This window comes from Ursus maritimus, unplaced genomic scaffold, assembly GCF_017311325.1.
Source record: "Ursus maritimus isolate PB19 unplaced genomic scaffold, ASM1731132v1 scaffold_22, whole genome shotgun sequence".
NCBI lineage: Eukaryota > Metazoa > Chordata > Mammalia > Carnivora > Ursidae > Ursus > Ursus maritimus.
In genome coordinates, this window is record NW_024424675.1 from 18,907,284 (window position 1) to 18,919,258 (window position 11,975).

At 56.9% G+C, this 11,975-nt stretch overlaps 1 protein-coding gene across 11 annotated transcripts in view; it reads left to right on the forward strand.

The window, feature by feature from the left end:
* The first annotated feature begins 4,341 nt into the window (after nucleotides 1-4,341).
* Nucleotides 4,342-11,975, forward strand: part of ADAM33 (ADAM metallopeptidase domain 33) — a 13,669-nt gene continuing 6,035 nt past the window's right edge. For 2 of the 11 annotated variants that reach the window (XM_040638040.1, XM_040638044.1), the window contains exons 1-8: nucleotides 4,400-4,584; nucleotides 6,686-6,765; nucleotides 8,992-9,068; nucleotides 10,809-10,887; nucleotides 11,105-11,181; nucleotides 11,266-11,455; nucleotides 11,696-11,761; nucleotides 11,844-11,915. In XM_040638040.1, coding sequence (XP_040493974.1) covers nucleotides 4,482-4,584; nucleotides 6,686-6,765; nucleotides 8,992-9,068; nucleotides 10,809-10,887; nucleotides 11,105-11,181; nucleotides 11,266-11,455; nucleotides 11,696-11,761; nucleotides 11,844-11,915 — 744 coding nt within the window. In that variant the 5' untranslated portion in view covers nucleotides 4,400-4,481. Of the gene's footprint in view, nucleotides 4,585-6,685; nucleotides 6,766-8,991; nucleotides 9,069-10,808; nucleotides 10,888-11,060; nucleotides 11,182-11,265; nucleotides 11,456-11,695; nucleotides 11,762-11,843; nucleotides 11,916-11,975 lie in introns of those variants that run through there. The other 9 variants (XM_040638045.1, XM_040638042.1, XM_040638050.1 and 6 more) reach the window with 8 other exon arrangements.

Below are 11,975 nucleotides of genomic sequence, written 5' to 3' on the forward strand. Positions count from 1 at the left end.
GAGAATGTTTATAGTCACCCTGTTCTGGGTCATTCTTCAGAATGCGTCTTGTTTACAGATGGTGAATGTCACCCATTATGTGAGCACTTCAAAGATTTAACTCTCCCTGGTTTGCCTTCTTCCCAGGACACTCCCCAGTGTCCCTCTGGAGAGTGACCCCAGCAAGCCACTGGAGACATCATCTTTCCCAAAGCGGCTACTTGTGGGATCCCTCTCCCTCAACTTTGGTCCAGTGGCCCGATTCCCTCCTCCGCAACCTCCAAATAAATTAGTTGCTCTGAGATTTCTGCAGAAAATTCCTGGGATATACTTGGACATAGCTCATCCTTGTTGGGACGGCATCCACTTCGCAAGGATGACTCCAACCTCCGCATGGCTCTTAGGCTATAAGCCCACCTTGTCTTATTAGCACTGACCGTGTGCCCAGCCCTGTGCCAGGCAGTAAACTAAGACAGCCCCAGACCCCAAGGAGCTCAGGGTCTGGGGGACAGAGACAAGGAAATGGGCAAGGAGAAATATATGCAGGGGACAGTAACCAGGCTTTGGGTTAGGAAGGACCCCTTGACGAAGACACACCAAAGCCTAGGTCTGCAGTAGGAAAAGGGGCTCACCAGTTTGCCATTTTCTTGCCTGAGAGGACCCTGATGTCCACACTGAAGCCTCCCCTCCGTGTTCAGAGTCTGGCTGCTCAAAGAGTCCGCTCTGCTTCCCTGACCCTCTCTCATTTAGGGCTCAAGCCACCTCCAAGTCCTCACCAAGCCCTGTCAGGCTGTACATTCGGTGTTGTCCCATCTCTGGGATCTCTGGGGCTTTCTAGCTTTCTCTTCTTCCTTTTCAGGACTCCTTTACCATGGTTAGAACTGCGTCTCCATAATTTCTCCATCCTCAGGATCCACATTTTGTTTTGGAATCTCGAGTTGTGCTCCTGGTTCAAGAGGGAAGTCTAGATCTCCCTGTCCACCCCGATTCTTCCCAAATCTTCCCTAAGAGAAGAGACAGCCAAAATGGCCCCAGGCTGTGACAGGATGGCTTGCTTTCTGCCCTCCGCTCCCCGCCCCGGCTCATGTAGCAGGAGGATCAGGAAATTCTGTGCTGCGGGGGGGGGGGGGCTGCTGCTGGTGGCACCCATGGTGACCCCATTTACTCATCCACAGAGGGAGGGGTTGACGTCTCTCCAGCCTGCCCACACTGGAGCCCCCAGCATGACCAAAGCTGTCTATGTCTATATTAGATCTGGTTCCCCAAGATGAGATTTCATGTGCAAGCGATGTCAGGCTGTGCTCCGAGGGGGAAATCAGTAAACGGATGAAAGGAGCAAGACGGGAGAAGACAGGAAGCAGGGGACACACACACATAAATGTCCACAGCAGCATTTTTGGTACCATCTCAAAACTAGGAGCCACCCTAATGTTCAGCAACAGTAGAATCAATGAAAAAAGTGTTAAAGTCACACAATCAGATGCTAGTTAGTGATGAAAATAACGGAACTAAAGCCACACACAAAGCCTGAACGCATTTCACAAACTGTGAAAAATATGTGCAACTCACACTCCAGACAAAAGGTGAATCTCTCTTATATATACAGAGTTCCTTCAAGTTGTTACGAGAAAGACCAACAGCTCAGTAGAAACATAATTCAGGGAACAGGAAATACAAATGGCTCTTAAATGTTTGAACAGTTATTCAAGCTCACTGCTGGGAGAAATGGAAGGTAAGACTGACTTTCACCTTCAGACAAGCCCATCACGGTTTGAGAGCTGTGTTGGTAAGGTTGCGGGCAAAGGGGAACTCGAGTATTGCTGGTCTGACTGTAAACTGGCACAAATTGAAGGGCAGTTTAAATGGATCCACTCAAGTCATAAAAACACATATCTTTTGACCCTGGAATCCCATTTGTAGGAAGCCATCTCACAGATGAGTTTGTGCTTAAAATTATCCACCACAGCCTGGTTTGCAATAGCAGAAGGGATGGAAACCATGTATATGCCCAAGAGGGGACCATACGAATGAGTGGCAGCATTCAACTATAAAAAATGGTGGGGACGCACACCGACTGGAATAACTAAAATTAAAAAGATTGACAACACTAAGTGCTGGCGAGGAGGGAGAGGTACAGGAACTCTCCTACATGGCTGATGGGAATGCAAAATGGCCCAGTCGCTGTGGAAACTAGTTTCTTTCAAACTTAAATATGCCCTTGCCGTATGACCCTGCCCTTCTACTTCTGGGTCTTCACAGATGAGAAATGAGAAATGAAAACATAGATTCATTCAAAAACTTCACAGCAATTTTGTAGCATGTAGGAGAGTCTCATGCTGGGAAAGAACCCAGATGCCTAGCTGGTGAGTAGAGAAAGCGTGCTTCCCTCAGCTCATGGAATATCCTCGGCACTACAAAAGAACAAACTATGGATCAGGAAACAATGTCAATGAATCTCAAAAACATAGAGGGAAGAAAGCCAGACACAAAGAATCCATGCTTTACGGTAACATTGATATGAAGTTCTGGAATAGGCAAAACTAATGTATAGACACAAAGCAGATCAATGGTTGCCTGGGGCTGGGAGTGGGAGAGAGTGACTGGGGAGGGGGCACAGGGGAACTTTTTGGGGGCAATGGAAATTGCAGCCAGCATCCACCTTGTCAGTGCAGGTGAAAGAATGAAGACTAGAGGTCTTATCGCCTGCAGGAATGGCTGGACTGGACCTGCCAAGAGACCTTCAGGAACGCAATCCCACTAGCTTACAAGTAGGTAATCAGCACTACTCTAAGGATATTATTACTGGATGTACCTAATGAAACGTCTACCATATAGAACAAATACACTTTTCAGACTCCAAGTCTCTTGAGATGAAAAAGACCTCCCAGGGGACCAAAGTGGTACCAGGGCACCTGCTAACATGACCTCCTGGGCCTCCAGTCAATGGCACCCACCTTCTCAGGACAGCCCTGCCCCAAATTTTGCCCTTAAAAACTCCACTTGCAAGCCACTGGGGAGTCTGGGACTTTAGAGCATTAGTTCCCCATTCTCCTGCATGGAGCTATACCAGTAAATAGCTTCTCTTCCTTCATCGCAAAAGCTCAGTGTCAGTTTTACTGGCCTGCGGCCTGTCGGGGTTGGGGGGCAAACTCTCTCACCTGGTTTGGTTACAGAACGTTGTATCTGGATTATGGTGGTGATTACAGAGGCCTATGAATTTATCAGAGCCATCTAACTGGACACTTAGAATAGGTGCACTTCATTTTTTTAAAAGATTTGCGTTGGTTTGGGGACGTACGTTGAGAGGACAGACAGAAAAGGGAGGGATGATCCCTTAACATCTTATACTTTTGATGTTTGAATCAGACCAACATAGGGTTTCCCTCGCTGCTGGAACTCTTCCTAAGAGAACCTCCGCATTTGTTCTCAAAAACTAGTAGATTTGCTTAAAAGCTAATGTCCCTTGTGGGGCACCTGGGGGGCTCATTCGGTGGAGCAACTGACTCTTGGTTTCAACTCAGGTCATGATGTCCGGTGGTGAGATTGAGCCCAGGCTCCCCGCTCAGCGAGGAGTCCCCTTGAGATTGTCTCTCCCTCTCCCTCCTCCCCTGAGCATCCCCTCAAACAAACAAACAAACAAAATCTTAAAAAAAAAAAAAAAAGTTAACATCTCCCGCTATCAGAATACTGGCTTACTCGCTCTCCGAATTTACTAAGTACACAACAAACCTTTAAAAGAAACAGATGCTGCCAAAGCAGAAAGAATCCTCTACGCCTGGGAATCTGTGGCTTTGTGCAGTTGTTCCCTCGGGCCACCACCCGGGACCTGGGCTGCCCCCGCCCCACCCCCGCGCGGCCGCCTCTCCTTCCCCGGGCACCAAACCCGCCGGACCGCGGCTCCCCGGCTCCCCCGACTCCCCCGGCTCCCCCGACCCGTCTGCGCGCCGCGGGCACAGGAGCTGGAGGCCACCGCGACGCCGAGCTGAGCCCCGAGCCGCCGCCGCACCTGCCGCTCGCGGGCGCCCGCCTCCCTTCTCCTAGGGGCACTTCCGCCGGGTTCCGGCCAGGGCCCCTCCGGGCAGGACTGGTGAGCAGGCGGGGAAAGAGGTCCGCCGAGGGGGCCGCGGACGGGGGGCGCTCCCTGCGCAGACCCGAGCAGCAACAGGTGGCCCCCAGCCCTGGTCTCTCCCCCACCCACCCCCAGTGGCCCTCACCGGCCCTTGCGAGGGGCCCCGCCCCATCCCCACTCCGCCCCCGCTCCGCCCCCGCGGGGACAGGGCGCCGAGACCTGCCGGGAGGCTCTGCGCGGGCCGCTCCCCGAGGGGCCGCGCGGATTCCGCCCGCCCCGCTCCTACCCTTAGACGGCCGCTCCGGCTCCCCTGGCGCGGGAGGGTCGGGAGGCGGCGGGCCGGCTGCTCTGGGCGTGGGTCGGCCTGGTGGATCCAGCCCGGGCGGAGCCGGGAGCCGGGAGCCGCGGCGTGGAGGCCGAGGCGCTCGCAGCGATGGGCCGGGGGTCTCCGAGAGCTCGAGGGTCGCGGGCGTGGCTGCTGGTGCTGCTGCTCCTGAGGCTACCTTTGCCGGTGCGGGGGGCTGAGGCGTTTCAAGGTGAGTGGGACGTGCCCCGCGGGGCAGGCGAGGTCGCTGTCTGGGATGGAGGGCCTGAACCGCCCCCACTCCCTCCCCGCAACCCCCACCACGGTGGCCGGGAGGACAGGCAGGGTCTCCGCAGGACCTGCCCCGGGACGCTCAGCTGTACTTGGGCTGGCCTTGCGGCCCAGACTGACACACTCTGCCGAGCTGCCACAGTGGCAGTGGCAAAGCAGTGGGGGTGGGGGGTGGTCCCCTTTGACCAGCTGCCCAGGTTCCCAAACCCCTCTGCCAGGATTCTCTGCCTTGGCCACCCCCAGACCCCATCCGCCAGTGTGGACTTTCCTGCACCTCCAGCCCTGAGGCGGAGCCCGCTGGTTTCCAGGAGTCCCTGCTGTGCCCTCAGACTAGGGGACCAGCTGCAGCCTCATGCAGCCCGCGGGCTCATCCCCTATCCCAGGGCCTTGGGGCGGTGCCTGTGTGTTGTTGATATTGTTGCCTTGTTTGGTGAGGTAGAGAAGGCTGCTTCAGACAGAAGGGGCCCTGGAAGGTAACCTCCACAACCCGGTGCGGTGCGTAGGAGTACTGGCCGAGTCCTGTACCCTGTATGGGAAGTGTCCTGTGGGGGAACTGAGGACACTGGACCCTGGGAAGGAGGCAGGAATGGCCAGCTGGCCTGAGCAGCTTGGGGACTCGGGGTTCCAGAGCACTGTCTGGGAGTTCCCAACAGGGATAGGGTCCTGTTCTGTTCTGGGCCCTCTGGGGGTGGAATGACAGCCCTCATGCTTTGGGGGATGGCTGCTCCCTCCTCCTCAACCTGGGGTCAGGAGAGGGGGATCTGACCCCTGGGAAGAGTGGACAGAGGCTTTGTGCTTCCCAACACCACATTGGCTCCCTAACCCTCATCATCACAGCTCCATCTCTGCCCCCCCCCCCCAGGGGTGCCATGAAGAGAACCCCCGACCCGCAAGCACACGTGCACGTGCATGCGGGCACACCCTCCCCTCTCTACCTGGGAGGCCTAGGGCCAGCAAGAGGTAGTTCTCCAAACCCAGTTTAAGTCCTCTCTGGTTGCCCCCCATGTCCCCCTCCTCCCAGATTCACTCCGATCCCTCCCCCACCATGGCAACTCGCTCATCCAAACCAGGAGGGCTTCCTGGGGGAAGGGGACTCCTAGAGCTGCTGCTATTCTGGGTCTTTGTTGATGGTGTCTGGGGGGGAGGATGGAGGAAGAGAAAGTACTTGGGGTAGCCTGGCAAGAGCTGGAACACTTTGCAGTCAGCCATCTCAGGGTGGGGTCAGGGCTGGGTGGGTGCTGGGTAGCTGTCAGTTCTGGGAGCTGGGCTGGCTTCCCCAGGGATTGTGTCAGACAGGGAGGGCTGCCTTCAGGCTCTGGGCTGCCTGGGGCCTGGCTACTGCAGGGCGGGTGTGGCAAGAGCTGCTGGGACCCACTGTGGGGTGGGGGGCTGGGAGCATTCCAGGGGAGCATTCCAGAGCCTTCTGAGTAATGCTTGGCTCTGGTATTCCTCCAGAGCCCCCTTAAGCAGGCCCGCCCTGGGAGCACTCAGGCTCTGTCCCCCAGGCCTCCCCACCTTGAAAGATCCCGGGAAGGGGCCTCTGAGCTGGGGTCCCTGGAAATCCCGCTTCTAGCGTGAAGCCGCCAAGGGGAGGTCTGGGCAAGGTGGGCCTCCCCAGACATCTGGCTGTTGTTTTTCTCGGATGGCGGAGACATCTCTCTTCACAGATCTCTCATCCCAAAAGCATCTGTTGCCCAGTCTAAAAATACCCAAGGCTGCCTCCCCTTTCCTTTCCCTTCTGCACTGGGGGCCTTGGTCTCTTCCTTGTGACCTCTGACCCCCAAGCCTCCGCCAGGTCAGTGGGGCTCCCACTTCCCCAGCTGAGCTATCCTTCCCAGGCTCCTCTGTCTCTCTTCTGCCAGCTCCGTGGTGGCTTCTTGGTTCCAGGGATGCCCCACGGGCGGCCACCCTTCTCCAGGCTCCACCTTTGAGTGTTGAAGACGGAGTCTCCTATTCCACCCAGCTGATGTCCTGTAACCTCATCCCTCAGTCGTCCCTGCCCACTATGCTCCCCCTCATCTTTTGCTCTGTCTTCCCCCCAGGAAAACACTCCGGAGAGCCAGTCACCCTGCACTGGGTCCTGGATGGAAGAGCCCGGCGCGCGGTCACCCTGGAGGAGCCGGTCAGTGCCAGCACATGCTTCCCTCCGCAGGGGCCCAGGGTCTCCCAGCCCCTTTAGCCCTCTTCATTCAGCGTGGCAGTTGGGCTGGGGTCCTTTCGGCCCCTTCCTGGAGGGTTGGCAGGTGGGGGTGGGGAGATCTGGCTCACATGAGCCTTCACACATGGAAGTCATTTTCAGGCTCCCTCCCCCCACCTCCCCCTGCTCCTTCCCTTCCAGAATTATCCAGGCCACCCCCACCCCACCAAGCAGAGGTGGGGCCAGAATTTGTGCGGCCTGAAACTTTTCAGGGGCCTCTTGAAGAAAATACCAAAATGCCTTCCTTTTGCAAAATTTACCAGAACATGTTACCCTGTGGACACATGGCTGTTCCCTCCAGGAAAATGTCAGCCTCCCTGGCTCATGCAGCATCCACCTCTGGCCAGGGGGCACTGGTCACTCTCCTAGTGTTCCCCAAATGCACGTGATTTTGCTTCTCCAGGATGCTCTGCCCCAGCTTCCTGCCAACACCCACCCCTCACGCTTCCAGAATGACCGTGTCCCCATCTGTATGTGTCACACAGCTGTGCTGCAAACCAGGCGGCCAGTGCCCTTGGTATCCCCATTTCACAGAGGGGCAAACTGAAGCACAGAGGGGTTGGAGAAAGTGCCCAAGGTCACACAGCCTGAGACCAGAAGCCCAGAAGCCCAGAAGCCTGACGCCCACTAAGTCTGAAAGACTTGTAACTGTTGACCAATGTCCCCCTAGGTCTAGAGAGCCCTCTTCATCCTGAATTTTCAGGCAAGAGAGAACAACCCACTATCTAAGCCAGCAAGGAGAAAAGCAGGAGGACACTGTCATGAAGGCTAGGAGGCCCCCACAGGCCCAGCAGCTTTTAACCTCGGACCTTCACTGGGTCCCCCAGACCCTCAGGGGCCCCCATTCAAGCTGTCCCAAGCTTTGAGTTGGTTGTCCTGGACATCACTGGCAGAGGGGAAGGCTAGGCACATGCTGGAGTCACACTGACTGTGGTCCTCCCTCCCAGTCCTGGCTTGGGCTGTGACGTGGAAGGGCATCCTAGAGGGCACTGTTTTCCTCTGCCTCCAGGAAGCCTGCCAAGATGAGGACAGCAGACAGAGTTGAGGCAGAGAGTCCTGTCCAAGAGGCATTAAATACCCATATTTCAGGTTAGGGATGGGGTGCAGAGTGAATAGCAGGGTTACCAAGAGGGCAGGAAGCAAGGACGGCAGGGGTGAAGATTGAGGGCTGGGTTTGAGGTAGGAGGAAGCTTTCCATCTGGGGCAGCTGTCTGTCTGTCCTTTCTCCAATAAAGTAAATGGCATTCCAGCCACGTGAGCTCATGCTTGGGGCCTTGGGGAGGTCTCTTGGCTGGGGTGGGGGAGTTGTCTGCTCCCCACCTGCAGAGAAAAGGCCCCCAAAAGAATCTGAGCCCCTTGGCCTGGGGCCCAGCCCAATGCATGGTGCGATAAAAGGGAAGGGCCAGCAAGGGTGGGGGCCAGCAGCTCTCCACGATGCTCCTGGGCCGGCTCCAACGCCGGGCCCCCAGCCAGGCCGAGTGGACAAGGCGGGGCAGTTGGGGTACTCCCACAGGGTGGGAGAGGCAAAGAGGCTATGGGGAAGGAGAGGCTGGCCCGGGCCGCCCTCCCGACATCTAGCCGAGCTGTTTCCCTCTTGGCCTGGAATGGGGGGGTTAATGTTTACTTCATGGACTAGCGAAGCAGGTGTGGGGCAGGCCTTCGGGAGGCCAGGGAAGTTTTCGGTTTGTCAGAATTGGAGGAGGAGGGAGTAAAGTCTGAATTCTATAGGGAGTGGGGGGGCAGCAAGATACAGAAACAAGTGGTTGTAAGGACGCCTGAGACTGCCGACCCAACGCTCCTTTACCAGCGTCTTCAGCACCCCACTGTCCTCCCCGTCTAGAGGAAGGCTTCTGGCTGTGAAACAGGAGGGAGGGCCAGAGGAGGGGCCCAGTAACCTTGTGTAAGGCAGGATTCCTTCCTGGAACCCCCTGCCTCATCTCTCCGGAGGATGTGGTGTTTACCTCGCAGGCTGTGTCAGATGCCTGTTGTCAGAACGAAAAGCATCCCGAGTTTGGGAACATACATGCCTGCATGTTCTCACCCCCAGACCCATCCACACCTCCCATGGCAAGTGGGGAGCCTGCTGCCCCCTGCTGCCGGTGCTCCCCCTCAGCAGCCAGCTCCCCATCCCACCTGCTCCTTCTTGCCCAGGTCTTGAAGCTAGACACGGCGCTGGTGGCCTTGAAGGCTGCAGGGCAGGAGCTCCTGCTGGAGCTGGAGAAGAACCAGTGAGTACCAGGCCGGGGAGGAGGCTGGCAGCCAAGAATAGCCCCCCCTCTCCAGGGGGGGAATCGGTGTGGGGGGCACTGAGGGCAACACATGAGGGAGGCTGGATGGGGCGAGGGCCCCAGAGGCAGTTGGTACAGGCGACAGGAAGAGTCATGCGAGCCCATGACTGGCTCCCTCAAGGCTGAAGCAGGCTGCTGAGGCTGGGTCAGCCCTGCTGTGGGGCACACCTCTCACTCCAGCCCCAGCAGCACCTTGTTAGCTTCCTGCCAGAAATGAGGGAGCATCACCCTGTGGGCGCTTAAAGGGTGTGCTGAGTCAAAAAAGAATCCAAGATGGATTCCAAAATTGAGTAGGAACTCTGGGCTGAGGGACAGCAGGGACAAAGGTGCAGTGGCTACCAAGTCAAGACACATTCAGGGGGCGGCGGTCTGCCTGGCTTGCCTGGAGGGTCTCCATCTGCGGGAAGGGAGCAGCGGGAAATGAAATTGGGGAGTCCCAGTAGGGCCAGATCACAGAGGCCATTTTAAGGCTGAGTGTCCAGGATGGTGCAAAGCCAAAGATTCTGAGCTGGTGAATGAGCAGGCAGAACTGGGCTGGGTGGGGTGGGTATCCAAGATGGAGCTTGGGGTCTGGAAACTATCCAGATGGAATTACCAACAGCTATAATTCATGGATTGCTCGCTTCATTGGAGGCACTGTTCCAAGCACTCTACACATGTTGACTTCTTCCCCATGGAGCCAGATGGACCAGGAACACATTCTAGTTCCACCACATCTAACCACAGTTCCTCTGGGGTTCAACATCCCCGCAGATGAAAGGGGGTGACCGCATTGCCTACTTTTCCAGTTGAGTGTGTTGTGTGTATTGGGGGAGCCAATCTAGAGAAGGTGGAGGAAAGACCAGGAGGTGGAGAAGCAGGCATCACAGGTCTTTGGGTTGGTCTGGCAGTAAAGAGGTCAAGGCAAGATGGGGGTCGAGGATTTTCTTGACAGAAGAGAAATTGACTCATGGTTGATTTGCTTTGGTGGGAAGGAGCCTGGAGAGATGGAGAAGGAAGGTGGGATCATTACTGGAGTGGGGTCTGAAGAAGGTGGGGATGGGGATTCCTGCTCAGGTGAGCAGGCGGGAGCAGCTGTGAGCAGGTGGGGATTCTCTTTTCTCTAGAAGCATGGGGTGAGCATCACCATCAGACAGGTGGGGAGATATGAGGAGTTAGGGGCCCGAGAAGGTCTGAAGGATCTTGGGGGTGGGAAAGAGGATGACAGAGGGTTCACCAGATGCCCAACTAGGCTGAGCAGCAGGGAGGGCCACCTAGGGAGGTCACTGCACTTCCTTAACTCCAGGTCCCACCTCCTCACCAGTGTCTCCTGAACCCTCCCTCCCGCCCCTCCCCAGACCTGTGGACCCAGCTGCCAGCCACAGGTCCCACAGGGACCACAAACTCTTTCCCCATTCCTGCTCCTTCCTGGTGCTTCCCACACTCCCACTTCCCACACCTCAGCCATCACCAAGTCTCCTTCCTCCCCTCCACCTTCCTTCCTCTAGCCCAGGGTTTTTCTGATCTGAGCAACACACCATGGCTCCTGTCCCTTCCCTAAGATACATGTGGGTGCTTCTTCAGTGCTAGCCCTGTGTCTCACTCACAGAGCTGCTCCATTAGCATTCAGGGAGGAAGGCTGGAGGGCATCCTGGAAGAGGCCGTGCTGAATTAGGTGACTTCTACAACACCCCCTCCTAGCAGGCTGCTGGCCCCAGGATACACAGAAACTCACTATAGCCCAGATGGGCAGCCCGTGGTGCTGGTCCCCAACCGCACGGTGAGATACTTCCATGGGCTCTGAGGACAGGGTAAGGGTGCTGGGGGGTGCACTCCCTGAAGACCTCTCCACCATTCCTTCCCCATTCTCCTCCTGTTCTTAAGGAGAGGCTGGAGGCAGCCTCCCACCGTGCCCTCTCTCTCTCTCTCTCTCTCTCTCTCTGTCCCTCCCAGTTCAGCCCTGGCTGAGCTTTGGGGCTGGGTCCCTTGCTCTCCAGGACCACTGCCACTACCACGGGCGCGTGAGGGGCTTCCCTGACTCCTGGGTGGTCTTCAGCACCTGCTCTGGGATGAGGTGAGGAGTTCTGGGGGAGGGGGCTGGGGCTGGGGCTGGGCCAAGAGTCCCCTCACACCCTCCCTGCACTCCTCTGCACCCCAGGGGCCTGATCACACTGGGCAGGAATGCCAGTTATTACGTGCATCCTCGGTCAGCTGGGGACTCTGAGGACTTCATCACTCACAGAATGTTCTGGATTGGGCAGCTGCTCAGCTGGAAAAGGGCCTGTGGCCACAGGGATGCCAGGAACAAAGGGGACATGGCCAGCCTTTCTCGTGCCACTCAGATCAAGGTCAGGGGCACAGATAGGAGTGGGACTGGGAATGCGGTATCCATAGTCCTCCAAATCACAAGGAATAGGAATACACAGCCGCAGTTCAGGGCCTCCAATCCTGAGATTTTTATTTGGAGGCTGAAGAAACAAGTTCTAGCAATTTTTAAAGTTAACTTTGTGCTTCCTGGGAATTGGGGTTAGCGGTCAGGACTCAAGCCCAGCAGCCTGCCACTGAGGGTCACCATTGCTTCTCCCCAGGAGAGGCGGGAGGTCCGCAGGAGCCCGAAGTTCCTGGAGTTGTACATAGTGGCTGACCACACGCTGGTGAGCCAGAGGCCCCAGGGGGCTGGCGGGGTGGGATGGGGCCAGTTCAGCCTGTCACACCCCCTTATGTCTGCCTTTCCAGTTCTTGACCCAGCACCGGAACTTGAACCACACCAAACAGCGCCTCCTGGAGGTGGCCAACTATGTGGACCAGGTTGGGGTTGGTGGAAAGAGAGCCCTAATTGGGGGGGGGGGGGGGGGGGGGGGGGGGGGG